At 38.4% G+C, this 25,923-nt stretch overlaps 1 protein-coding gene and 1 long non-coding RNA gene across 3 annotated transcripts in view; one reads left to right on the top strand and one right to left on the bottom strand.

Annotated features, from left to right (window-relative positions):
• LOC142643032 (uncharacterized) overlaps positions 1 to 25,923 on the top strand; it is an 88,873-nt gene that overhangs the window by 29,201 nt on the left and 33,749 nt on the right. The gene's annotated exons all lie outside the window — the stretch shown is intronic.
• LOC142642761 (uncharacterized) lies at positions 16,496 to 25,870 on the bottom strand. 2 transcript variants are annotated; one of them, XM_075817183.1, is made up of 4 exons: positions 25,622 to 25,870; positions 17,979 to 18,554; positions 17,548 to 17,909; positions 16,496 to 17,427 (listed from the first exon to the last, which is right to left on the bottom strand). In XM_075817183.1, exons 2-4 carry the CDS (start codon positions 18,037 to 18,039, stop codon positions 17,290 to 17,292), a joined length of 561 nt encoding a protein of 186 aa, XP_075673298.1. In that variant the 5' UTR covers positions 18,040 to 18,554; positions 25,622 to 25,870; the 3' UTR covers positions 16,496 to 17,289. The 2 variants fall into 2 exon arrangements, with proteins under 2 accessions (XP_075673298.1, XP_075673297.1); XM_075817182.1 differs by having other exon boundaries at positions 17,548 to 18,554.

Below are 25,923 nucleotides of genomic sequence, written 5' to 3'. Positions count from 1 at the left end.
TTAAGTGTCTGTCACATCAGACACCTTCTCAATCCCCTAGTGAGTTGTGGTAGCCAAGGCAGCACTGTTCAGGGGTCTTCTCCACATAAATATAGCTAGGAGGTTTGGTGGGATGCATTAAATATGGTAGCAACCACCAACTCTTCAGTCACGTCAATGCTAGCCCTCCCCTCGAAGCTCTTTCTGTATAGTACGACCTCCTCTAATAACATGCTGCTGACGTGACCTTCCCAACCAAGAGAGTAGCTTCCTCGGCAGGATAGTAGTCCTTCTCAGCCATGGGTATGACACGTGGCGCAATTACCTTATTGGAATTCCTGTACCCCACAAGAATAATAAAGTGACCACAACAATTTCATAACAAATCTTATGCAACAATCTGTTATTGGTGAATAAAACATGTTAACGTTGAGCCCAAATTAAAATCTGCTTATCACATAATATTTATTGTGAAAATATTATGGATATAACATTACTCTTATTTTTGTTGAACACTCAAAGTCTTGTAATTCTTAAATCATAATATTTCACATTTTTATTAAAATGGTCAAAATTAAAAGTTGTAGCGTAGCGTTTAATGCTGCCGCGCTCCTATTTAGTCACATTAACACTACATTATCAACCTATTTTCAATATTTGTCTCACATGTTTAATTATTTTTCTTCTTATTAATTTCCTACTTTACAGTTACACATTATCCAATATTTACTTACTTTACTACCACGCACCTTTGGTGCAGTGATTACTTCACAAGTATAAATGCTTGTGGAGTGTGGGGGGACTGTTAGGATTAGTGCCCTTAAATCCTATTGTATGATGCTATGTATGATATTATGTATGACATTATGTATGACATGATGTATGACTTAATATTGTGATTGATAAAGTTATTTTATTATTATCTAAAATAATGGTAACATGAATATGAGACATTATCATATAGTCCATGAGATGCATTGTATGTGATTTATGTGAAAAGTCACAGAAGATGTAAATCACAAGTTCTTTGTAAACTCAGAATTTATAGTTCGTAGTCGGTGATGAAATTGGGCATTTCATCTGCGAAGACTATAACGTGTCAACTAAGATGATTTGTCTTGATCATGGAAGTGGAGACTTCTAGTTGATATGTTGATATGTTTTAAGAGTTAAGACATATTGAACAGGGCCGCTGTGAGACTTATTATTCTCCTAATGACTGTCAAATGAATAATAAATCTCACGACTTCTATTTGCATGAACTCTTAATCCTGAGAGAATAATGGACCTGATCATGAAGTGTAGGTTGCTTTGATATATCAGGAGTGAGATCTGAAGTGACAGTCAAAACCTCAGTATGTTGGGTAGTCACATTTAGTGTTGATGGAACATATATTCTCAAGATGGAATTCATAGTCTCTTGATGGAGATATAAAATATTCCATTGAGATAAGTTTAACGGTTTCAGTTATTCAGAGAGTTAGGCCTAACCACTTTAGTAAGAAATTACTAAAGTATATATTTATGAAATTGGATTTCATAAATATATAATGAATAATTTTAAAGAATTAAATCGGGTACTCAAGGATAAGATGTAGTAATTTACAAAGTGGCAGTCTACATTTATGACTTTGTGTTACTATGAATATTTTATGAAGGGGTTACGTGTATAATAAAGTCTTGAGATATAATTTATTAATAAGGCCTAGAGTGCAATTATATTTATATAGTGGTATTAAATATAATTAATGGTAACTTTGGACTTGTCAAGAGTTGACGGAAAAGCCCAAGGCCCATTGGAGCTAGTGTCTTATTGGTCCCTTTTAGTCCCACTCCAAGCCACACACTAAAGCCCAATTGGAAAGGCCCAATAGGCCAGCCCAATTAGATAATCAGTTAGTTATAAAGGGAGAAACATACAGAATTTTTATTAAGATGAGATTAGAAAAGAAAAAGAAACGGTGTGTGAGAGAGTGTGAGACATACTTTCATTCTCCCTTTGAAAAACTGATTGAGAGACCACACATCTTGGGCGTAAAGTGGAATTGGAGTGAAGATTAAAAGTGTTCCCAAGTGCTTCTAATCTTTGTTTTAAATTTCTCCACACCAAGGTACGCTATCTTGTTCTTAAATTATGAAATTTACATAGTACACGTTATCAATCATGAATGAAATAGATCCTAGTTCGTTGCTTCCGCTGTGGGTTTTGCATGAGATGCAAAACCAGAATTTTTCCTTCAATTGGTATCAGAGCCAGGTTTTCATATCATGGTTGTATAGCGTGTGATTGGATTTTAGAATTTCAGAAAACTTTTATCTTAGTGTAGACATGGTTTGATAATCATTGTTTTATGAATTAATGTTATTAGCGTTGGAATTCATATGAAACAATTTATATATATATACAGTCATTACTGTTCTGCACGGCAACATTGAATATCTGTTGCCTTGATGTTTATTCGAATAGGGGTAGTTATTGACATGGGTAGATATTCTCATTCATTGCACCGTTTGGCTTGGAATTCAATTGCATGGTTTGAATTTCTTGCACGGGTTGACTTCAACGTATGACTTGGCGCATTGATGTTTAACCGCTTGGACTTTCATGCAATGGTTTGACCATTTTTTTTGTTTTGAAGAAAGTGAATCCGTGTGGATTCTAATCTTCTGACAACAATATATATATATATATATATATATATATATATATATATATATATATTATAATATATTTAATACATATATATAACGTAATGTAATTAAATATATATTATATATATTAATCTGTATATTATATTATATATAATATAATATAGATTTTTATATATAATAAAGATTTTTATTACGTTATATATATTTATATATGTTAATGCTAGTTTAAAGAAATTTATTCCTAATTAGATTAGGATTATATTTTTTCCCGTGTCTAGCATTATTATCATTCTTGATCTTAAAAACCTTTATTTTAAAATATCTAGTGGGAGAGAGATTCAAGGGTTGGATCTCACGGCCTCCATTGTTGGTTCATAGTAGTGTGAAATAGATACTTTGTCTTTGCCTCGATCTTAGCATTCCATGCGGAGAGTATTTATTTCATGGTCCTACAAGATTGAATTTCCTGGTTTATAGTGGTTTGATAAACACCTTGTCTTAGCTTCGAGCTTTGTATTCCATGCGGAGGGTGTTTTATCATGGTACTACAAAATAAGCCTGTTAAAGGGATGAAATGTGGTTACACATAATTCTAGACAATGGTATACACTAGACTAAGTATTATAGTATCCTCTATGCTGAGTTCTTACTATTATTACTTAGAGGCTAAATATAAAACGGCATATTATTAGTATTTGATAAGAGTTATCATGATAGTGCTAATAATGAGAATAGTTCTCAATCAATCATAGTATTTTATATTCACTCTATGCTGAGGGATATTGAATATGAGATTGGGTTGTCGTTGCATATGTTATTTTATGGTTTTACTAAGGTTCCATATTATATGCTTTTATGCTAAATTGATAATGTCCAATTTACTTATTATATTCATGTTTATTATTTTCAGATTTTGTCATGGCATCATTTAGCCCACTTGTTTCTATTCTTAACCAAAACAAACTGACTGGATCCAACTATGTTGATTGGAAAAGAAATTTGGACATTGTTCTTACTGCTGAAGAGCACAAATATGTGCTTACTCAACCATGTCCCACCTTTCCTTCATTAGATGCTCCTATCGAGGAAAAACAGCGATACGATCGTTGGCAGAAATCTAATGAGATGGTCAAGTGCTACATCCTAGCATCTATCTCAAATGTTCTACAGCATCAAATGCAGGATGTAGAACTTGCTTCGGACATAATGCATAGTCTGAAGGAGATGTTTGGTGAGCAAGGCCGTTCTGCAAGGCAAGAAACCATGAGGCAAATTTATAATACCAAAATGGCTGCAGGAAGTTCAGTGAGGGAGCATTGTCTTAGGATGATTGCTAATCTGAACACATTGGAAGTTTTAGGTGCCGACATTGATGGAGAATCCCAAGTGGATATGATACTCCAGTCACTACCAGAATCTTGCAAGGAATTCAGACTCAATTATAATATGAACAAAAAGATTTATTCTTTGTTTGAATTAATGAATGAGTTAATGGCGGTGGAAGGCATCCTTGATACTTCTAGTGTTGAAGCCAATGTGGGTGAAGCTTCTACTTCTCAACCTAAGTCAAAAGGCAAGGGTAAGAAGAAGAAGAAGAAAGACTTCACTAAGAAAGATGGTAAACAAATTGCCTTAGGGGTTGCCAACAAAGGAAAGAAAACCAAAGGAAAGTGTTTCCATTGTGATGAGAAAGGACATTGGAAGAGGAATTGTCCAATATTCAAGGCTGCCAAGAATAAGGGTATGAAAAGTTCATTTCTTCTTGAAATATGTTTGGTACAGAATCCAACGGATTCCTGGTGTGTGGATTCAGGTTGTACTAATCATATCTGCAATTCTTTGCAGGGGTTCCAGGAGACTAGAAAGTTGAATGAGGGAGAACTATTTCTTACTTTGGCTGATGGGAGCAAGATTCCGATTGAAGCTGTTGGAGTGTTTAATTTGTGTTTTAAGTCTAGAGTTTTAATATTGGAAGACTGTTTGTATGTACCTAATGTTCGTAGGAATTTAATTTCTGCAACTTACTTAGGTAAACATGGATATTGTGTTATCCTGAAAGACAATGTTGTAATAAAGAAGGATAAAGTATTTATCTGTTCTGGCAATATTGTAGATGGTTTTTATATTTTAACTCCTGATAAGCATGAATTATACAATTCTGAATTAGATAGTAGCTCTCATGTGAAATCATTAAAGAGAAATTTTCCTTCTACTAGTGATGCATATCTATGGCACTTGCGTTTAGGTCATATTAATTCAAGTAGGATTCAAAGACTAATCAATGATGGACTTTTACAGCCCATGGACTTTAATGGTTTTCCAGTTTGCGAATCTTGTTTGGAAGGTAAAATGACCAAACGACATTTTAATGCAAAGGGTAGAAGAGCCCAAGATTTGCTAGAACTAGTACATTCAGATGTATGTGGTCCTCTGTCAATCCAAGCAAGAGGTGGCTATGAGTATTTCATTACTTTCACTGATGTTTATTCTAGATTTGGTTATGTGTACCTAATGAAACGGAAGTCCGAAACCTTTGAAAAGTTCAAAGAGTTTAGGGCTGAAGTTGAAAATCAATTGAATAAACACATAAAGGCCATTCGATCTGATCAAGGTGGCGAATACCTTCTTGGTGATTTTAAGGATTACTTGACTGAAAATGGGATTATATCCCAGTTGACTGCACCTGGAACTCCACAACAAAATGGTGTAGCAGAAAGAAGGAATAGGACTCTTTTAGATATGGTTAAGTCCATGTTGAGTTATTCAATTCTACCAATTTCTTTTTGGGGATATGCCTTAAATACTGCAATGTATCTTCTAAATTTAGTACCTTCGAAGTCTATTCCTAAAACACCTGTAGAGTTGTGGAATGGGCGTAAGCCTAATATGAGACATCTCCACATTTGGGGTTGTCCAGCACATGTGTTGAAAGGAAAGTCTGACAAGTTACAGTCTAAAACAGAAGTGGTATTTTTTGTAGGGTATCCAAAAGGAACAGTTGGAGGTTTATTCTATAGTCATAAGGATAATAAAGTGTTTGTTAGCACAAATGCCAAATTCTTGGAAAATGACTATATGAATAATTTTACACCAAGAAGTAGAGTTGTCTTGGCTGAAATGAACGAACCTGTAGTTGAACAACCAATGGATGAACTAGGAATGATGTGACTGTATTAGATACACCACAAGATACTACTTATGAGATATCTAGTACACAGGTGCCTCGTCGTAGTGGGAGAGTTGTTCGGCCTCCTATAAGATTCGTAGGTTTAGGAGAAACTTATGAGGCTATCTCAGAAGAGGCTGAATCGGATCCTTACACTTATGATGAAGCAATGAATGATATAGATGCACATCATTGGGTCCAAGCTATGAAATCTGAATTGGATTCTATGGATTCCAATCATGTATGGGATTTTGTAAAGGCGCCTAACGGCATTAAACCTGTTGGTTGCAAATGGGTTTACAAGAGGAAGAGAAGGATAGATGGAAAGGTTGAAACCTTTAAAGCAAGACTAGTGGCGAAAGGGTATACACAAAAAGAAGGTATTGATTATGATGAAACTTTTTCGCCAGTAGCCATGCTTGAATCTATCAGAATTCTCTTATCCATTACTGCTCATTATGATTATGAGATTTGGCAAATGGATGTCAAGAGTGCATTTCTTAATGGCAATCTTGAAGAAGAAATATACATGTTGCAACTAGAAGGTTTCATAGCAAAGAACCAAGAGCATATGGTATGCAAGTTGAATAGGTCCATTTATGGACTTAAACAAGCATCTAGGTCATGGAACATCAGATTTGATCAAGCAATCAAGTCATTTGGTTTTGAACAAAATCTTGATAAACCATGTGTGTACAAAAGACATCGAGACAAAGTAGTAATGTTCCTAGTGCTTTATGTTGATGATATTCTACTGATTGGGAATGATGTAGGGGTAATGTCATCGGTTAAAGTTTGGTTGTCAAGCCAATTTGATATGAAGGACTTGGGTGAGGCTAACTTTATTCTAGGGATCAAGCTTTGGCGAGATCGCAAGAATAAGATGTTAGGCTTATCACAAGCTGGATATATAGATAAGGTCCTAGAACGGTTTAGCATGCAAAACTCCAAGAAAGGATTGCTTCCTTTTAGACATAGAGTTCATCTGTCTGATGACCAAAGACCTAAGACTCAAGAGAAAGAAAATATGATGAGACAAGTTCCTTATGCTTCTGCAGTGGGAAGTCTCATGTATGCCATGCTTTGTACTAAACCAGATATTTGTTATTCAGTTGGCATGGTCAGCCGATATCAATCAAATCTAGGACCAAAACATTGGCAAGCTGTAAAGCATATTCTCAAGTATCTTAGGAGAACAAGAGATTATATGCTTGTTTACCATGGTGAGGATTTGATTCCCATTGGCTATACAGATTCAGACTTTCAGTCAGATCTAGATTTTAGAAAATCCACTTCAGGATGTGTTTTCACCTTGGGAGGTGGAGCCATAACTTGAAGGAGTGTTAAGCAATCTTGTATTGCGGACTCCACCATGGAAGCCGAGTACGTTGCTGCTTGTGAAGCAGCAAAGGAGGCTGTTTGGCTCAAGAAATTCCTTTCTGATCTTGGTGTTGTGAGAATGGAGCAAGTTTCCATCACATTGTTTTGTGACAATAGTGGAGCGATTGCACAATCCAAAGATCCAAGGAATCACAAGAAAGGAAAGCACACTGAGAGGAAGTACCACATCATTCGAGACATTGTTGCTCATGGAGATGTTGTGGTAGCAAAGATTGAAAGTGCAAATAATCTAGCAGATCCCTTTACCAAAGCCTTGCCTCGAAGGACTTTCGAGTCACATTTGGAAGGAATGGGAGTTAGATTAGTACACAATAGTCTTTAAGGCAAGTGGGAGATTGTTAGGATTAGTGCCCTTAAATCCTATTGTATGATGCTATGTATGATTTTATGTATGACATTATGTACGACATGATGTATGACTTAATATTGTGATTGATAAAGTTATTTTATTATTATCTAAAATAATGGTAACATGAATATGGGACATTATCATATAGTCCATGAGATGCATTGTATGTGATTTATGTGAAAAGTCACAAAAGATGTAAATCACAAGTTCTTTGTAAACTGAGAATTTATAGTTCGTAGTCGGTGATGAAATTGGGCATTTCATCTGCGAAGACTATAACGTGTCAACTAAGATGATTTGTCTTGATCATGAAAGTGGAGACTTCTAGTTGATATGTTGATATGTTTTAAGAGTTAAGACATATTGAACAGGATCGCTGTGAGACTTATTATTCTCCTAATGACTGTCAAATGAATAATAAATCTCACGACTTCTATTTGCATGAACTCTTAATCCTAAGAGAATAATGGACCTGATCATAAAGTGTAGGTTGCTTTGATATATCAGGAGTGAGATCTGAAGTGACGGTCAAAACCTCAGTATGTTGGGTAGCCACATTTAGTGTTGATGGAACATATATTCTCAAGATGGAATTCATAGTCTCTTGATGGAGATATAAAATATTCCCTTGAGATAAGTTTAATGGTTTCAGTTATTCAGAGAGTTAGGCCTAACCACTTTAGTAAGAAATTACTAAAGTATATATTTATGAAATTGGATTTCATAAATATATAATGAATAATTTTAAAGAATTAAATCGGGTACTCAAGGATAAGATGTAGTAATTTACAAAGTGGCAGTCTACATTTATGACTTTGTGTTACTATGAATATTTTATGAAGGGGTTACGTGTATAATAAAGTCTTGGGATATAATTTATTAATAAGGCCTAGAGTGCAATTATATTTATATAGTGGTATTAAATATAATTAATGGTAACTTTGGACTTGTCAAGAGTTGACGGAAAAGCCCAAGGCCCATTGGAACTAGTGTCTTATTGGTCCCTTTTGGTCCCACTCCAAGCCACACACTAAAGCCCAATTGGAAAGGCCCAATAGGTCAGCCCAATTAGATAATCAATTAGTTATAAAGGAAGAAACATACAGAATTTTTATTAAGATGAGATTAGAAAAGAAAAAGAAACGGTGTGTGAGAGAGTGTGAGACACACTTTCATTCTCCCTTTAAAAAATTGATTGAGAGACCACACATCTTGGGCGTAAAGTGGAATTGGAGTGAAGATTAAAAGTGTTCCCAAGTGCTTCTAATCTTTGTTTTGAATTTCTCCACACCAAGGTACGCTATCTTGTTTTTAAATTCTGAAATTTACATAGTGCATGTTATCAATCATGAATGAAATAGATCCTAGTTCGTTACTTCCGCTGTGGGTTTTGCATGAGATGCAAAACCAGATTTTTTCCTTCAGGGACAATGGTCAAGGTTCAAGTCTCCAGGAGAGAGCTTCACACACATATACTTAGATTAGGTTAGAGCAGATATTCTATCTTGTATTAAAAAAAAATGATTGACTTACTTTTATCTTTTTATTTACCTTACAATTTCTCCATCCACTCATCTTCCTTTTATTTTGACTCTTCTTCTTCTCTTTTTTGTTTTTTACTATAAAAATTTGTTATTTTCTCTTCCATTCGATCCATATTTTGTTCACACAAAAAGGTAAATATATATATATATATATATATATATATATATATATATTGTGGGGGTAAAAAAATGCTTAAATAAATGTTTAGGCTTTGAGCCTGGTTAGTTGGTATAAGTCTGTCCAATCAGAGGCGTCTAGGCCCACAGGTCAGTCCACACTATAATGATCCGAGGAGTTGTCTGAGGAGGAGTATCTCCTCGGACAGGCCTAATAAAGGCCATGGGACTTGCTAAAAAGTTTAGAGACAGAATTCTGAAAGATCTGTTGGATAAAGGTGTGATTCAAGCACCCGTTAGAAGCAGGAACAAGTGAGAAATATCTGAGGAAAAAGTTGCTACCACCACATTAAAGGCCCTGCATCTTCCTCCCTGGCCGCATTAATGGGGAAATGACCTCTGAACAGTAGTATTCAGCCTTCCAACTATTATTTGAAGACTTTAAGAAGGTGGTGGATGGGACAAGTATCTAGGAGGAAGGTCTGTGTTACATGTGAATGAAACAGGGAAGAAGAAGAAGGATATAAGAAGGCGAGAGGGGGAAGAAGCAGGGGTTGGCTTTTGGAAACTAAAAATTGTAATCTTTTACTTAGAGAAAGAAAGGCTATACAAATTGTCCTCGGCTTACGTCCGAGGAGGGTTTCTTTTGTCATATTCATCTATTACTTGCATACTGCGGCATTCTAGCCTGTTTATCAACTTTCCAATATCCCTAACCTAGGTTTCAAACTCATACTCTACAAATCTCATTGTATAAAGCTCTTTGGGCCTGAGCCCATCACTCGTTTTGGGTCCGAGTACAAATTGTGCACTTACAATTGGCGCCGTCTGTGGGAAACCCAATGTTGAAGGAATTGGAATATGATGGCAGGCTTAGGTTCGCATCATGCAGAGTCTCAGGGGTCCCAACGCGAAGATCATTTTGAGCGTCTTGAGCATCGGAGGGATCGAGAGGGAAGTGTGCATACACCACACCCTGAGGCAAGCCACTCGCGTGGTGGGAGCAGGGCCACTCATGAGGATGATGTTGAGGCCATGCAGAGGGAGATTGACCACCTCAAGAAAAAGCTACGCCGTGTCAGACGAAGGCGGGCTTCACCTCCATCTAATCCTTCCTATAGGGGGTCACGGGGAAGTAGTTACAGTTCAAGGTCCAGGACTCCCCCTAGCGAAACCTCCTCTTATGAGAATGATGAACTTCCAAGTCGTAAGCATAAGAAGTTTCCCTCCAGGGGCTTGGGGAACGACGCTATGAGCTGAGCATTGCACCAACTCTCCAAGTCCCTTTTCTCTCGCAGGATTGAGAAGGGAAGGCTCCCACGGCGGTTCACCCAACCCAATTTCACCATCTATAATGGCAGGACAGACCCAGTCGAACACGTGAGCCATTTTAATCAGAGGATGGCGGTACATTCTCAGAACGAAGCCTTGATGTGCAAAGTCTTTCCCTCTAGCCTAGGACTTGTTGCTATGAGATGGTTTAATGGACTAAATCCGGGGTCTGTCGATTCTTTCATGGAACTCACCAGGGCATTTACGTCTCGATTCATTACATGTAGCAGAGTCCCTCGGCCTTTGGACTCATTGTTATCTATGGCCATGAGGGAGGGTGAGACTTTGAAAGCATATTCTGACAAGTAATGGGAAATGTTTAACGAAATGTTTAACACTTTCAAAGTGGGCCTCCCAACTGATCATGATTTAAGGAAATCTCTGACCAAAAAGCCCGTGTGAAGTTTATGTCGTCTCATGGATCGCATCGACGAGTACAAAAGGGTTGAGGAAGATCAACAACAAGGCAAGGGTAAGGCGAACGTTATCCCGGATGAGAGAAGGGATTTCAGGTCGGATAGGTACCATAACAATAAGCCAAGGAGAGACTTCTCTAGGCAATCTGGTTCAGCCACTCCTCAAGTAGTTAATACCGCATTCCGAGAACCAGTGCACCAATTGCTGGAGAAGGTCCGTAAGGAGCCCTACTTCAAGTGGCCCAGTAAGATGGCGGGGGACCCTACGAAACAGAATCAAAACCTTTTTTACCAGTATCATCAGGATGTGGGTCATACCACCAAGAATTTTCAGACCCTTTGGAACTATTTAGAGCAGCTTGTTAGCGAGGGAAAATTGAAGCAACACCTGTATCAACCCAACGGACAAGGAAATCATTCGGGTTCAAACAATCAGAAGAACTCATCTCGGCCGCCCTTGGGAATGATTAATGTCATCTTCGCTGCACCTGGCAAGACCGGTTCCTGTCTTACAAAGGTGATGGCGGTGTCACATTCCCAGGCCGAGGAGTCTGGCTCGAGGCCGAAGAGGATCAAAGGGAGTACGCCTGTGTTGGGATTCTCTGATGAAGATAAGGTTGGGACTATTCAGCCACATGAAGACGCCCTGGTGGTCACATTGAGGATAGGGAATTATGACGTCAAGAGGGTGATGGTCGATTAAGGCAGCGATGTGGATATTATGTACCCTGACTTATTCAAGGGGCTTAAGTTAGGGCTGGAGGATCTCACTCCCTATGACTCGCCGTTGATAAGTTTCGAAGGGAAGGCTGTTATACTAAAGGGACAGATTCGATTGCCCGTACGGTGGCTCGGAAACAATTGATGTGGATTTTATTGTGGTTGACGCATATTCTCCATATACGGCCATCGTCGCCAGGCCTTGGCTGCATGCTCTGGGTGCTGTCTCGTCGACTTTACATGTTAAAGTAAAATTTCCCTCGGGTGGATTGATTGAAGAAATTCTTGGTAACCAATTAGTAGCAAGGCAATGCATATCAGCCGCAGTGCTGCATTAAGCCAAATCAGAATCCTTGGCCTCGGTTGTGAAAGACTTATAGCAATTAACAACTCTGGATGCACCCAGTGCGATGACAGCAGAGGCCACGTGTGAAGATTTGGAAAGATTTCTCATAAATGATGACCCCGAAAGGTTCTTTCAAGTCGGGATACGGCTACTACACCAAAAGAAGATGGAATTGGTGATGTTTTTGAAAAACAATTTCGATGTTTTTGCTTGGGATCCCTATGAGGCTCCGGGGGTTGACCCAAGCTTTATTTGCCATCATTTGAACGTCAACCCTGCTGTTGCTCCTCGGAGGCAGCCACCTCGGTATTCTTCGAAAGAGCATGCTGAGGCCGTCAAGTAAGAGGTGCTCAAGCTCAAAAGGGCTAGGGCTATTAAAGAAATTTTCTACCTAGAATGGTTGGCACACACAATCGTTGTAAAAAAGAAGAGCGAAAAGTGGAGAGTTTGTGTGGACTTCATAGACCTGAACAAAGCCTGCCCAAAAGACTCATTCCCGATGCCTCGTATCGATAAACTGATGGACGCTACTATCAGGCATCCTCGGATGATTTTTTTAGATGCCTTCTAAGGTTATCACCAAATACCATTGACGTTGAGCGATCAAGAGAAGACTGCCTTCATTACTCTTACAGGGAATTATCACTATAAAGTGATGCCATTCGGTTTGAAAAATGCAAGGGCTACTTACCAATGGATGATGACCAGGATGTTTGAATCACAACTTGGGAAGACCATTGAGGTATATGTGGATGATATGGTAGTGAAGAGTAAGACAGTACCAATGCATGTGAAAGATTTGGACGACACCTTTCAAACACTTAGGAGGTACAAGCTGCGCCTTAACGCCTCAAAATGTTCTTTCGGGGTGGGCTCCGGAAAATTCCTAGGCTATATGGTGACTCATAGAGGAATAGAGGTAAATCCGGCACAAGTTAGAGTCATTCAGGGCTTACAACCACCTCGAAATCCAAAGGAAGTTCAGAAATTAACCGGGATGACTGCTGCTCTCAGCAGATTTATCTCTTGGTCTGTTGATAGGTGTAGACCTTTTTTCCAACTGTTAAATAAATGGAAAGGATTCCAATGGTCCAAGGAGTGCGCTTCAACTTTTCAGCAACTTAAGGAATATCTTTCCCGGCCACCCATCATGTCTTGGCTGGAGGTCGATGAAATCCTATTTGCATACCTAGCTGTAGCTATCCATGCAGTCAGTCTGGTTCTGATAAGGGACAATGGTGGGGTACAAAGACCAGTTTATTATGTTTGTAAATCTTTGAATGAAGCTGAGGTGCGTTATTTGCCTTTGGAGAAGGCAATTTTGGCCGTAGTCCATGCTACATGAAAGCTTCCTCACTATTTCCAGTCTCACACCATCGTGGTTTTGACTCAACTACCTCTCAGGTCAGTATTACGAAGTGTTGACTACTCAGGGAGGGTAGCTAAGTGGGAACTATCCTAGGAGCTTTCGATATCAAATATATGCCGCGCACCTTGGTGAAAGGCCAAGTTCTCGCTAATTTGGTGGCAGAATTCGCTGAACCATCGTTAGAAGAAACTGCAAAAGAATCGCACATGGATGAGAAATCAATTGGCATGATCACGGGTGTGGGGCCTCCGATTTGGAAAGCGTATGTTGATGGAGCAGCAAACCAGAGGGGATCTAGCGTTGGACTTGTTTTGGTGTCCCCTGAAGGAATTACCTTTGAGAAATCATTGAGATTAGCATTCTCGGCCACTAATAACGAGGCTGAGTACGAAGTTGTCCTGGTCGGTATGGATATGGTACGAAAAATGGGGGGGAAAAGTTGTTCATATGTCCTCGGATTCTCAATTAGTTGTGGGCCAAGTGGCAGGAACCATGGAGGCTAGGGATCCAAGAATGCAAGAGTACCTGACCCAGGTCAAATGTTTACAATCTGAGTTTGATTCTTTCATCCTTTCGCATGTTTCTAGAAGTGGAAACACGCATGCGGACGCGTTGGCCGCTTTGGCGACGTCCTCGGCTCAGCGTTTGCCTAGGATTATCCTCGTCGAAGACTTGTTGAAACCAACTTTAACCACCACAGGTGCCGTCCATATCCATCTGATAAGGCCCGGACCTAGCTGGATGGACCTCGTAGTTTCTTTTCTAAAAAGTGATGTTCTGCCCGAAGAGAAGTCTGAAGCAGATAAGATTCGTCGAAAGGCGCCTTAGTTCTGGTTGTCCGAGGATCAGAAGTTGTATAAACGCTCTTTTCAGGACCATACCTGCTGTGTGTACATCCTGAAGCGATAGAGGCACTTTTGGAAGAATTACATGAGGGAATTTGTGGAAGCCATACTGGGGGGAGATCCTTAGCCCATAGAGCTGACTTAGGGATATTGGTGGCCTAATATGCAGAGAGAGGCTCGGGACTACGCAAGAAAATATGACCAATGCCAGAGGTTTGCTCCCAATATTCATCAACCTAGTGGTGTCCTTAATCCTTTGTCTAGTCCTTGGCCATTCACTCAATGGGGACTGGATATAGTTGGGCCTTTTCCAAGGGATATGGGAAACAAAAAGTGGCTACTCGTGAGAACTGATTACTTCACCAAGTGGGTCGAAGCTGAGCCTTTATCAAATATTAGGGATGTGGACTCCAAGAAATTTATCTGGAAGAATATTATCACTAGATTTAGGGTACCTCACACACTTATTTCAGATAATGGCGTGAAATTTGATAGTAAAGCTTTCAGGAAATATTGTAATGACTTGGGCATCACAAACAGATACTCCACTCCCACTTATCCTCGAGGAAATGGGCAGGCCGAGGCTGTTAACAAAGTAATAGTCAGTGGACTTAAGAAGAGGTTGGACGACGCAAAGGGTAGATGGGTGGAGGAATTGCCACATGTTTTGTGGACATATCGGACTACGCCGCGAAGATCCATGGGAGAAACACCCTTCTCCTTGACCTACAGGGCCGAGGTAATAATACCTTTGGAGTCTGGGTTTTCCACATTAAGGACGAGTTCTTTCAGCTCGAGAAATAATGATGACCTCCTGGAAAGAGGCCTGGATCTGGTTGAGGAACGGCGAGAAGCTACCATGGTCCAAATGGCTTATTATCAGTAGAAGCTTAAACGACGATATGATGCTCATGTGAAGCTAAGGCCACTAGCGCCTGGGGATTTGGTGTTGAGGAAAATCATGGGTACTGCCAAAAATCCATCACGGGGAAAGCTAGCACCAAATTGGGAAGGACCATATCGGATCATCTCTGTAGCGGGCATAGGGTCGTATCGCTTAGCTGATCTAGATGAAAAAATTGTACAACGCCCTTGGAATATAAACAACCTACGAAGGTATTATTATTAATAAAAAGTATTTTTGTCGTTCGTTGTTCAAATTATCATTATACAGTTTGATTTACTTGTTGCTACTCATAAATATCAAACAGAAACTTGGTCATGGATGGTCCTCGGATCACATACCTCGTGGAAATTGATATCCTATTGATTGTTAAACAGAATCTTAGTTATGTCATGTCCTCAGACCTTCTACTTTGGAGAAATTAACATTTCAATTCACTATTTCTAAATATCAAACAGAAACTTGGTTATGGATGGTCCTCGGACCACATACCTCGTGGAAATTGATATCCTATTGATTGTTAAATAGAACCTTAGTTATGTCGGGTCCTCAGACCATCTACTTTGGGGAAATTAACATTTCAATTCACTATTTCTAAATATCAAACAGAAACTTGGTCTTTGATGGTCCTCGGATCACATACCTTATGGAAATTGATATCCTATTGATTGTTAAACAGAACTTTAGTTATGTCAGGTCCTCAGACCTTCTACTTTGGAAAAATTAACATTTCAATTCGCTACTTCTAAATATCAAACAGAAACTTGGTCATGGATGGTCCTCGAACCACATACCTCGTGGAAATTGATATCCTATTGGTTGTTCAACAGAACCTTAGTTATGTCGGGTCCTCGAACCTTCTACTTTGGAAAAATTAACATTTTAGTTCGCTATTGCTAAGAGTTAAACAGAAACTTGGTCATGCATGGTCCTCGGACCACATACCTTGTGAAAATTGATATCTTATTGACTGTTAAACAGAACCTTAGTTATGTCGGGTCCTCGGACCCTCTACTTTGAAAAAATTAGCAGAAACCATACCACATTAGTGTTGATGTGTTGATGAGCCACAGTAAGTTTGGTGGACTGCTTTATGCCCCAAACTGAATCCCAAATTAAATTTCTGATGGTGTATTGATGTATTACATATATTATAGTCTTAAGGCATGATTTACGAGTATACGCTAAGTGTATGTACTTTTGTTTAAAGTTAGGGCTAATTGAAATGTTGTAAAGACTTTACTATGTATTAGGAGGTGGAGTTAATTGTTCCATTCATTCAATTTTGCGCTAAAAAGAAGCGAATTAGTATTTTTGTACTAAAGGTTGGAAGTCAGATAAAGATCAAACCAGTCAAAATTTTTCATTAATTTCTTTTAAGATGTACATTCGAAACAAAAGCCTTAATACAAAAATTGCTACATAAGAAAAGGGGAAGGAGTCCTAACTAGCCTAAGCCTTAAGCCTTAGAAGGGGGGTTCTGCTCGGAAGTGCTGGCAGCCTCTTTTGGTTTGCGGTCCTCCTCTGTTCATTTCAGCTCTGCTTCGAATGAGGTCTAGACTTATTTCCCTTTATCTCTTGCCACTGGTGGAGGGACATTGGGCTCGGCATTCTGGCTTGTAGGCTTCTCGGCTCCATCGCCTTGTTCCTTCTCTTTGTCAAAACCCTCAGGTTCTTTAGGAGTTGGAATGGGCTTTGGAATCATGGATGGGTGCGTTGAAGGCGCCGTCTCGAGGGTAGGTGCGACAGGAGGAAGTTCTTCGAGCACCTGGATGTTCTAGGGAAGCCAAATATTTTCAGGCTTCCTCAACTCGGAGGTTGTGGAAATCCCTGCTACATTTAGAGCTTCCGCCCGCACTTGTTGGCAGTACTCCTGGCACAGCTCGGCGAACTCCTCTGTCAGTTGGTTTTCTGTCGCCTCTACCGCTTCCTTGTAAGCAGCCTTCTTCGCGGCCTCCATGATTTCCTTGAAGGTATGAGCCTCTTCCCTCATCCTAGCAAGCTCCTTCTTCAGGTCGGAGTTTTCTTGCTGGGCTTTGGACAAGTCCTCGTCCTTTTGACGCAGAAGCTTGTGCTGCCCCTCCACCTGGGTTTTCATCGTCTTGAGGCTGGCCTCAACACCGTCCCTCTCCCTCTTCTGCTCTGCCAGCTACGTGGTTAGGTTCTCGTTCTGGGCAAGAGCTTGGCCTAGGGACTTCTCGGTCTCCTGCCTGACCTCAAGTTCAGCTGCAGCTTTTTTCCAAGAGTCTTCCACCCACTTCTCGGCAGCGAAGACTTCTTGAATGGCCTGCGTTAAAATATTAAAATAGATGCATTATTAGTAAAGCAAATTCAAAGTACATGAGAACAATTTTTTCGTTAAAGTGTAGTGAAAGCAGTAAAGTGGGGGTAAGATTGAGACACTCACCAAAGCCAAGTCCCTTTTGAGTGAAAGAAAAAGATGCGGTTGGTTCATCTTGTTCAGGGCTTCCATATCCTTGGGCAGAAGAAGAGGCCGTTCCAAAGCCTCGGCCAGGTGGTGAGCGTGATCTTGCTGGAACGCCCTGATGCTAGACTGGCAAGAGATTGGTGCCCCATCCAGCTTTAGCTCGGGAGACCAGTTGGCCGGTGTACTGCGTACCTCGGCCAGGTCCCGGTTCTCCCCACTTTCCACTAAAGAGGCACGTCCCTTGCCTTTACCAGTTTTCTGTTGTTGTTGCTTCTGTTTTAGCTTCTTCTGCCTCTCCACATTTGCCTCCTCGGCCTCATTTTTCCTCTTCTTCTTAGGCTCTGGAATGAGAAGTTTAGGGTCAGAGGGAGGAGGGGGTGGTGGCAGAGGATGAGGAATCTGGGACTCACCCGCACCCTTTTTGGAGGCTTTCAAGCCCCTCTTCGTCATCAGCGTCCTTAGAGTGGACATGTCTTCTTCGGAATTGGAGTCGGGCTGTGCAATTATTAAACCTTGTATGCCCGAAGTTTCGGCGGGTGCGTGCTCTTCGTCCGAGAGGATGATGAGTTGATCCTCTCAAGGTCTCTCAACTTCCTCAAGGCGAAACTGGTCAATCTCCTCGTCCAACAACTGTTGCGAGGATGCTGGGTCTTCTTGGATGGCGATTGTCTGGGAATGTGCCGAGAGAGGAATTGCTGCGATGAGGCGAGAGTATAGAATGATGGAAGGGTCGTCTAAGAGTTCGCAGTCAGAAAGGTAGCCTCGTCGGGAAAAGTCTATCCTTCTGCGTCGTTTGTCTCCTGCGGTGATCGGGTTGTCAATCTCCTGGAAGTCCTCTGATAAAGGATCAGATAAAGGATCGTATCCTAATATCAGGTGGGCTGCTCTCACTTGTAGGTCTTCGCTAACAAAGACTTCGGAGCGAAGAATGCAGTTGAGATCTGCGACGTTGCAAAGGCTTAGGCGCGAACGTACGTGTTGTTTATCTGCGAAAAAAACATCCGAGGAGGCAAGCATGGTTAGATTAGCGATAAATATCAAAGGAATGTGCAATAATGTGCAATGAAATTAAAAACGGTAAAGATAATGGGATTGAGCCATGGGTTAGGTAATCTAACTCCTATGGAGTCACACCTGGGTCTCCCCATTCGACTGGGCAGTGAGGACCGTCAAATCAGTTTCCCGAGGCAATGAGTCTTGGGAAGACCTATCTCATCGCCTTTGTTGGACTTGGGAAGATAGGATATGAGTCTAACAATGCTAGACCTGGATTTAAGGTAGTATCCTACACTTTTAAGTTTATGGCACTCGTACATGTAAACAACGTCGTGCCATGTGAGGTTTAGACCCATTTGCTCGTTTAAAGTATCGACACAACCTAAGACCCTAAATACATTTGGTGTGCACTGATCTAGGCATAACCTATGGTTGCATAGGTATTCGCTGGTTACGTTTTTCATGGGGAGCGTCATCCTACCTTCTAGGAAGGCGATGATGGGAATAATAACTTCTCCCTCTCTCCTAGCATCACCTATGGCTTCTACTGGACAATATTTTAAACCTACGTCTTGGGGAATCTGATATTTGGCCCAAAAACCCTCCATACCAGCGTCGGTATCTACTAAACACTTAAATCTACCCATTTGGTGGGACTGCGAATGAAAGTTTAGAGAAGGGAAGGGGTCTAGATGGTGGCCGAGGACAGAAGCCGAGAAGAAATGAGTAAAGGAAGTTGAAAACTTACGGGAAATAATTAGGCGATTCTTCACGAGCTTCTTGAGAGAAAAGATAGTGATTAACTCTTAGATGTGATTGATTTTCTGAAAGAATGGATGGAGATACAAATTCCTAGGCATTTTGACGTGTGGGAGGCGGCCTCGAATCAAAATTGTCCCGCCCAAATTTTTTAAGACAAACCTGGACCGTTGGATGCGTATCTCACCGTTGAACGTGGGGAACAAGACGTAACTTGCAGTCATAAATGCGAGTGTTTCGGGTTTCGAAGTGTCAAAGGCGGTTTTAAAGGAACGAAAGGACCCCTACACGTGTGGCAGTTTGCAAAGTGTGTGAAGGGTGCGTTGTTTGGTTCAAAACTCCATTTCTCTCCTCGGATGGGAGGGAAAAATAAAGTTTTGAAGGGCTATTGTGGGGGGTAAAAAAAAATGCTTAAAGAAACGTTTGGGCTTTGGGCCTAGTTAGTTGGTATAAGTCTGTCCAATCAGAGTCGTCTAGGCCCACAGGTCAGTCCGCACTATAATGGTCCGAGGAGTTGTCCGATGAGGAGTATCTTAACTTGTGCTGGTAGCTAGGAGTCCTTAACTTGTGCTGGTAGCTACTATCATTATTATCATCAGAAGAATGGTTAGAAATCGAAGGAGTTCCTCTACGTCGTTCTTAGCGCAACTTTCTTTTCAAGCGATCAATTTCTAATTGCATGCTTTTGGTAGTTGCCTCATAAGAGACGTGGCTCCCACCCCTGGACTTGCTCCTACTGGTATGTGTGGTATGCACACTAACCTCCTGGTCCCTTCCCCTCTCATCTTGATGTTGGGACCCCACAGATTCGTCTCGGTTTGGCCTTGTGCCTACCATAATTCTATGTCATTCTCACTAAAGCTTAAGTAATTTTCCCACAAACGGCGCCAATTGTAGGGTCTGGATTAGTTCCCAAGCCTAAATGGAAAAAGACTTAGGCCTAAAGAGCCCAATACAATGAATTTGTAGAGAGTGGACTGGAAAACTAGGTTTTAATAAATCAGAAGATAACTACAATGAACCCTAGATGCAAAGAAAACAGGAACACGATTGTTTTTCACGAAGCAAATCGTCAACGGCTTAGTCCGAGAAGACTAAATCTTATATATATGCTTCTTTAATTTTGGTTACAAGCCATGTTCCTAATACTACAGTATTTCTCTTTCTCTTTTTTCCCCCACACTCTCTAGAGGGTTCCTTACATTATATAGCTCCCTGTAGATGATCTTACCCCTCCATTTGTTGACCATCCAGGCCGCTACTTAAGTGCCCGTCCCATCAGACACCTTCCTAATCCCCTAGTGAGTTATGGTAGCCAAGGCAGCACTGTTTAGGGGTCTTCTCCACATAAATACAGCCAGGAGGTTTGGTGGGATGCATTAAATGTGGTAGCAACCACCAACTCTTCAGTCACGTCAATGCTAGCCCTCCCCTCGAAGCTCTTTCTGGATAGTACGACCTCCTCTAATGACATGCTGCTGACGTGACCTTCCCAACTGAGAGCGTGGCTTCTCGGCAGGATAGTAGTCCTTCTCGGCCATGGGTATGACACGTGGCGCAATTACCTTACTGGAATTCTTGTACCCCACAAGAATAATAAAGTGACCACAACAATTTCATAACAAATCTTATGCAACAATCTGTTATTGGTGAATAAAACATGTTAACGTTGAGCCCAAATTAAAATCTACTTATCACATAATATTTATTGTGAAAATATTATGGATATAACATTACTCTTATTTTTGTTGAACACTCACTCTTGTAATTCTTAAATCATAATATTTCACATTTTTATTAAAATGGTCAAAATTAAAAGTTGTAGCGTAGCATTTAATGCTACTGCGCTCCTATTTAGTAACATTAACGCTACATTATCAACCTATTTTCAATATTTTTCTCACATTTTTAATTATTTTTCTTCTTATTAATTTTCTAATTTATAGTTACACATTATCCAATATTTACTTACTTTACCACCACGCACCTTTGGTGCAGTGATTACTTCACAAATATAAATGCTTGTGGAGTGTGGGGGGACAATGGTCAGGGTTCAAGTCTCCAGGAGAGAGCTTCACAAACATATACTTAGATTAGGTTAGAGCAGAAATTCTATCTTGTATAAAAAAAAATATTGACTTACTTTTATCTTTTTATCTACCTTACAATTTCTCCATCCACTCATCTTCCTTTTATTTTGACTATTCTTCTTCTCTTTTTTGTTTTTTACTATAAAAATTTGTTATTTTCTCTTCCATTCGATCCATATTTTGTTTACACAAAAAGGTAAATACTCTCTCTCACTCTACATATATATGTTGTGGGGGGTAAAAAAATGCTTAAATAAACGTTTGGACTTTGGGCCTAGTTAATTGGTATAAATCTGTCCAATCAGAGGCGTCTAGGTCCACAGGTCAGTCCGCACTATAATGGTCCGAGAAGTTGTCTGAAGAGGAGTATCTCCTCGAACAGGCCCAATAAAGGCCATGGGACTTGTTAAACGGTTTAGAGACAGAATTCTGAAAGATCTATTGGATAAAGGTGTGATCCAAGCACCCGTTAGAAGCAAGAACAAGTGATAAATATCTGAGGAAAAAGCTGCTACCATCGCATTAAAAGCCCTGCATCTACCTCCCTGACCGCATTAATGGGGAAATGACCTCTGAACAGTAGTATTCAGCCTTCCAGCTATTATTTGAATACTTTAAGAAGGTGGTGGATGGGACAAGTATTTAGGAGGAAGGTCTGTGTTACACGTGGATGAAACAGGGAAGAAAAAGAAGGATATAAGAAGGCGAGAAAGGGAAGAAGAAGGGGTTGGCTTTTGGAAACTAAAAATTGTAATCTTTTACTTAGAGAAAGAAAAGCTATACAAATTGTTCTCGGCTTACTTCCGAGGAGGGTTTCCTTTGTCATATTCATCTATTACTTGCATATTACGACATTCTAGCCTGTTTATCAACTTTCCAATATCTCTAACCTAGGTTTCATACCCATACTCTACAAATTTCATTGTATAAGGCTCTTTGGGCCTGAGCCCATCACTCGTTTTGAATCCGGATACAAATTATGCACTTATATATATATATATATATATATATATATATATATATATATATATATATATATATATATATATATATTCTTTCTTTTGGTGGATTTTATTTTAGATTGATAAATTTTTATGTTTTACTCTACTTTAAGTTGATATGATTTGGTTATATTATAATTTTTTATATTTTCTTTATTTGTTATATGTTATCTTAAGAAATTACAAAATAATTTAATGTCATTCTATTACATAACATAATTTGATGTTTACAACTATACATTTTCTTTTGAATGTTCTTGTACTCATTTTCTTTTATATAATTTTGTTATTTGTTTCACATTCTCTTCCAAAAAATAAGTGATTTCTCTCTCTCTCTCTCTCTCTCTCTCTCTCTCTCTCTCATTATTTCTTGCAACTCTGCTTTTATATTGATGAATTTTTTTGTTTTGTTTTTTTTTTGTCCCAACTTTTGGTTGATATACTTTGATAGTGTGTTTTGAGTTATTTATCACATGTACTTTCCATTCCTCTTAAAGTTTTGGTTTAAGTTAATTTTTAGATGTTTTAGAATTGAAAATTTGAGTTTATATCAAAATACAATCTACATGATTATTGTAGGGATAAAAGGCCTAGGAGAATATGTTGGGCCGTGAGCCTGGTCTGAGGACACTTAGTGTTCCGATGACATGTAGACAATAAGGAAGACATAAGAGATAGAACGCCACGAACAAATTATAGCTGCGAAGGTTGTGAAAAATAATCCGAGGAGGAATGCCTCCTCGGCTACGCAAAGCAGAGGTGAGAAGGATTGATCCACCCCCGAAGGCGACATTCTAAAAGATTCCATTGATAAGGATAAATGTCATGGAAGCATGAAACAAAGGGAAGCTGAGAAATATCTAGGAAAAAGCTGCTACCACCACATTGAATGCTTTGCAGCTAATCCTCTGGCTGCATTAATGTGGATGTGATACCTGAAGAGTGATAAACAACCTTACAACTACTTCCAAAGACTTTAGGAATGTGCTAATGAGACAGGGATCAAGGCCAACAACTTGATCTACACGTGGAGGATGGAGATGAAAGAGAGAGGGATACATAATGAAAAAGGCCCCTTCCAGAGGGGGGTATCAACAATTCATGAAAGAAAAGGACAGACATTATAGCATTAAGAGCTAGACTTGTAGCCAAATTCAAAAGAAGCATATATATATATATACACATATATAATTTAGACTCCTTGGACTGTGCCAAGGACAATTCATTTCGTGCAAAACAGTTTCATTATTATTTTCTTTTCATCTGGGTGCACTACAATTACTGCCTAATTCATTTAAGCCTGGTTTTGTTTTGCCCCACTCTCTACAAATTTATTATATTGGATTTTTTGGGCTTGAATCATTTTCCCTTTAGGATTGTGAACCAAATTTAGTGCTTACAACTATGTATTTGAATGTGTTTATAAATTATTTGAGTAAAATCAATAGTAAATTTGTGATGAGATTTGATTATCATGATAATTTTTTTAAGAGAATAAATTTAAATAATTAATTTTGGAACTTAAAAATTTTAATTGTAAAAAAAATAAACCATAACACACTACACAAAAATTTGAACAATATAGATTACTTGAAAAAAAATAGTATTTCTATTTTTTATCATGAAAAAAATAATGGAATAATATCAATCAAATGCACCTAAGTTTTTTTTTTTTTTTTTTTAACTCAAAATAATAGAATAATATATTTGTAGGGATGGAGAGATGAAAAATAATTTTAGAAATAATATCTTCAGTACATTTTGAAAAATAAATCATACATGATATCACGTTACAAAATAATTTTATATTCCAATGCATTGCGTGAGTCTACAACTAGTTCTATAAATAAAAATTAGAGCAAAGCATATTATAATATTTTAGTGATCAGTGGTAAAATACTCATAAATAATTTTAAAATGACTTGATCATAAATGATTAAAAGATAGCTAAACCAATAGCGACTCAAAGAATTTTTTTAGAGTAGTCACTAAAAAAATTAAATTATACAAAATCTATTATAGAGACAACTTGAATATATTAAGTTCACAAAAAAAATAAAAAAATAAAAAACAAATACAAATACAAATACATGAAATATTTCAATTTTTTTTTTCTATCAAAGTGAGAAAAAAAAAAGACAAAAAAGAAATAAAATAGAAATTTAAAATTTAAAATGTTGAAATGAGAATAATAAAATAACCATAACAATTTCATAACAAATCTTATGCAACAATCTATTATTGGTGAATAACACATGTCAATGTTAAACCCAAGTTAAAATTTATCACATAATATTTTTTGTGAAAATATTATGAATATAGCATTACTTATATTTTTGTTCAATACTCAAATTCTTATGATTCTTAAGTTAGAGTATTTAACATTTTTATTAAAACAATCAAAATTAACCGTCCTAATAATATAATTTTTTTTTTTTTTTTTGTAAGAATATGTCACGACCTAAATCCATGAAACATATATTTAGATGCACGACTAACTTACAGAACTTATATAACTACATAAACATAATTGATCCAAAATAATTTAAAACTCCAAAGAAACAAGTACTCTTAAAAACCTCTTACAAAAATCTAAACTTCACAAATTGAAAACAATCTCCACTATATAAAACATGAATTACAAAATAGAGGTAACTGAAATTCTATAAGTCTTCAAATAACACTGAAGTCGCTTACAACTTCCACCCTTTACCTTGTACCTTACAAAACGATCCAAAGGTTCTATATTCACAACTACACTTTAATCTGAAAACAGTAATTGATGGAGTGAGCCGCACATCTAATAAGTAATTATATAGAATACACACAGAATAGAGTCCAGCAAAGCATGAGTATTTTGATGTTTCAAAAACTCATTCAATGATATCAAAAATAATTATTCCACAAAACATATAATGAATCACTTACTGGGCAGTGGGCAATCCAAGATTTATGAGGTGTTTGGTAGGTTAATTTTAACACATTTTTTTTACATTTTAAACATTACACACATTTTCACACACACGTAAATCAAAAACAACCAAACAACATAACTCAAACTCATCTCTCAAACACTCCCGTAATAGTGTAAACAACAATTCCAAGGAAAAAAAAAACCCCCTTTTTAACAATCTACACATCACTAAAGTTTTCCATGATAAAATTCTAACTCCTCAATTCTTTGTATCTAACAATGAGAAAACATACCTTGAACAATCTGATTGCCTCTTCACTTGTATGTGCTTTAAACTCCAAGGAAAAACCTCTTAACCTCTTTGATAAAAACCCTGACTATCTCTTCCTCTACCCTGTAGTTTGTATTAGAGATGTGGGCTTAGAGGGAAAGTGGGCTGCAGTTATTAATAAAAAGAATACCTATGACCCAACAATTATATTTAAAAGAAAATTTAATAATAACCTCAAATAAAAGTATGTTGGGTATTACAATATATATATATATATATATATATATATATATATTTATATTTTTTTTTTTTTCCACGTCAGAG

This window comes from Castanea sativa, chromosome 7 (assembly GCF_040712315.1).
Source record: "Castanea sativa cultivar Marrone di Chiusa Pesio chromosome 7, ASM4071231v1".
In the NCBI taxonomy this organism is placed as follows: domain Eukaryota; kingdom Viridiplantae; phylum Streptophyta; class Magnoliopsida; order Fagales; family Fagaceae; genus Castanea; species Castanea sativa.
Note: the sequence above shows the minus strand (reverse complement) of the source record. Positions and strands in the feature narration are given on the sequence as shown.

What these genes read in the sequence shown, in the direction of transcription:
- LOC142642761 (XM_075817182.1), bottom strand. Translation starts at nt 18,039, where the DNA reads ATGTCCACTCTAAGGACGCTGATGACGAAGAGGGGCTTGAAAGCCTCC. An exon ending in TCAAAAGGGACTTGGCTTTG is followed by an intron (nt 17,428 to 17,547) that starts GTGAGTGTCTCA and finishes ATTTTAACGCAG; the next exon opens with GCCATTCAAGAAGTCTTCGC.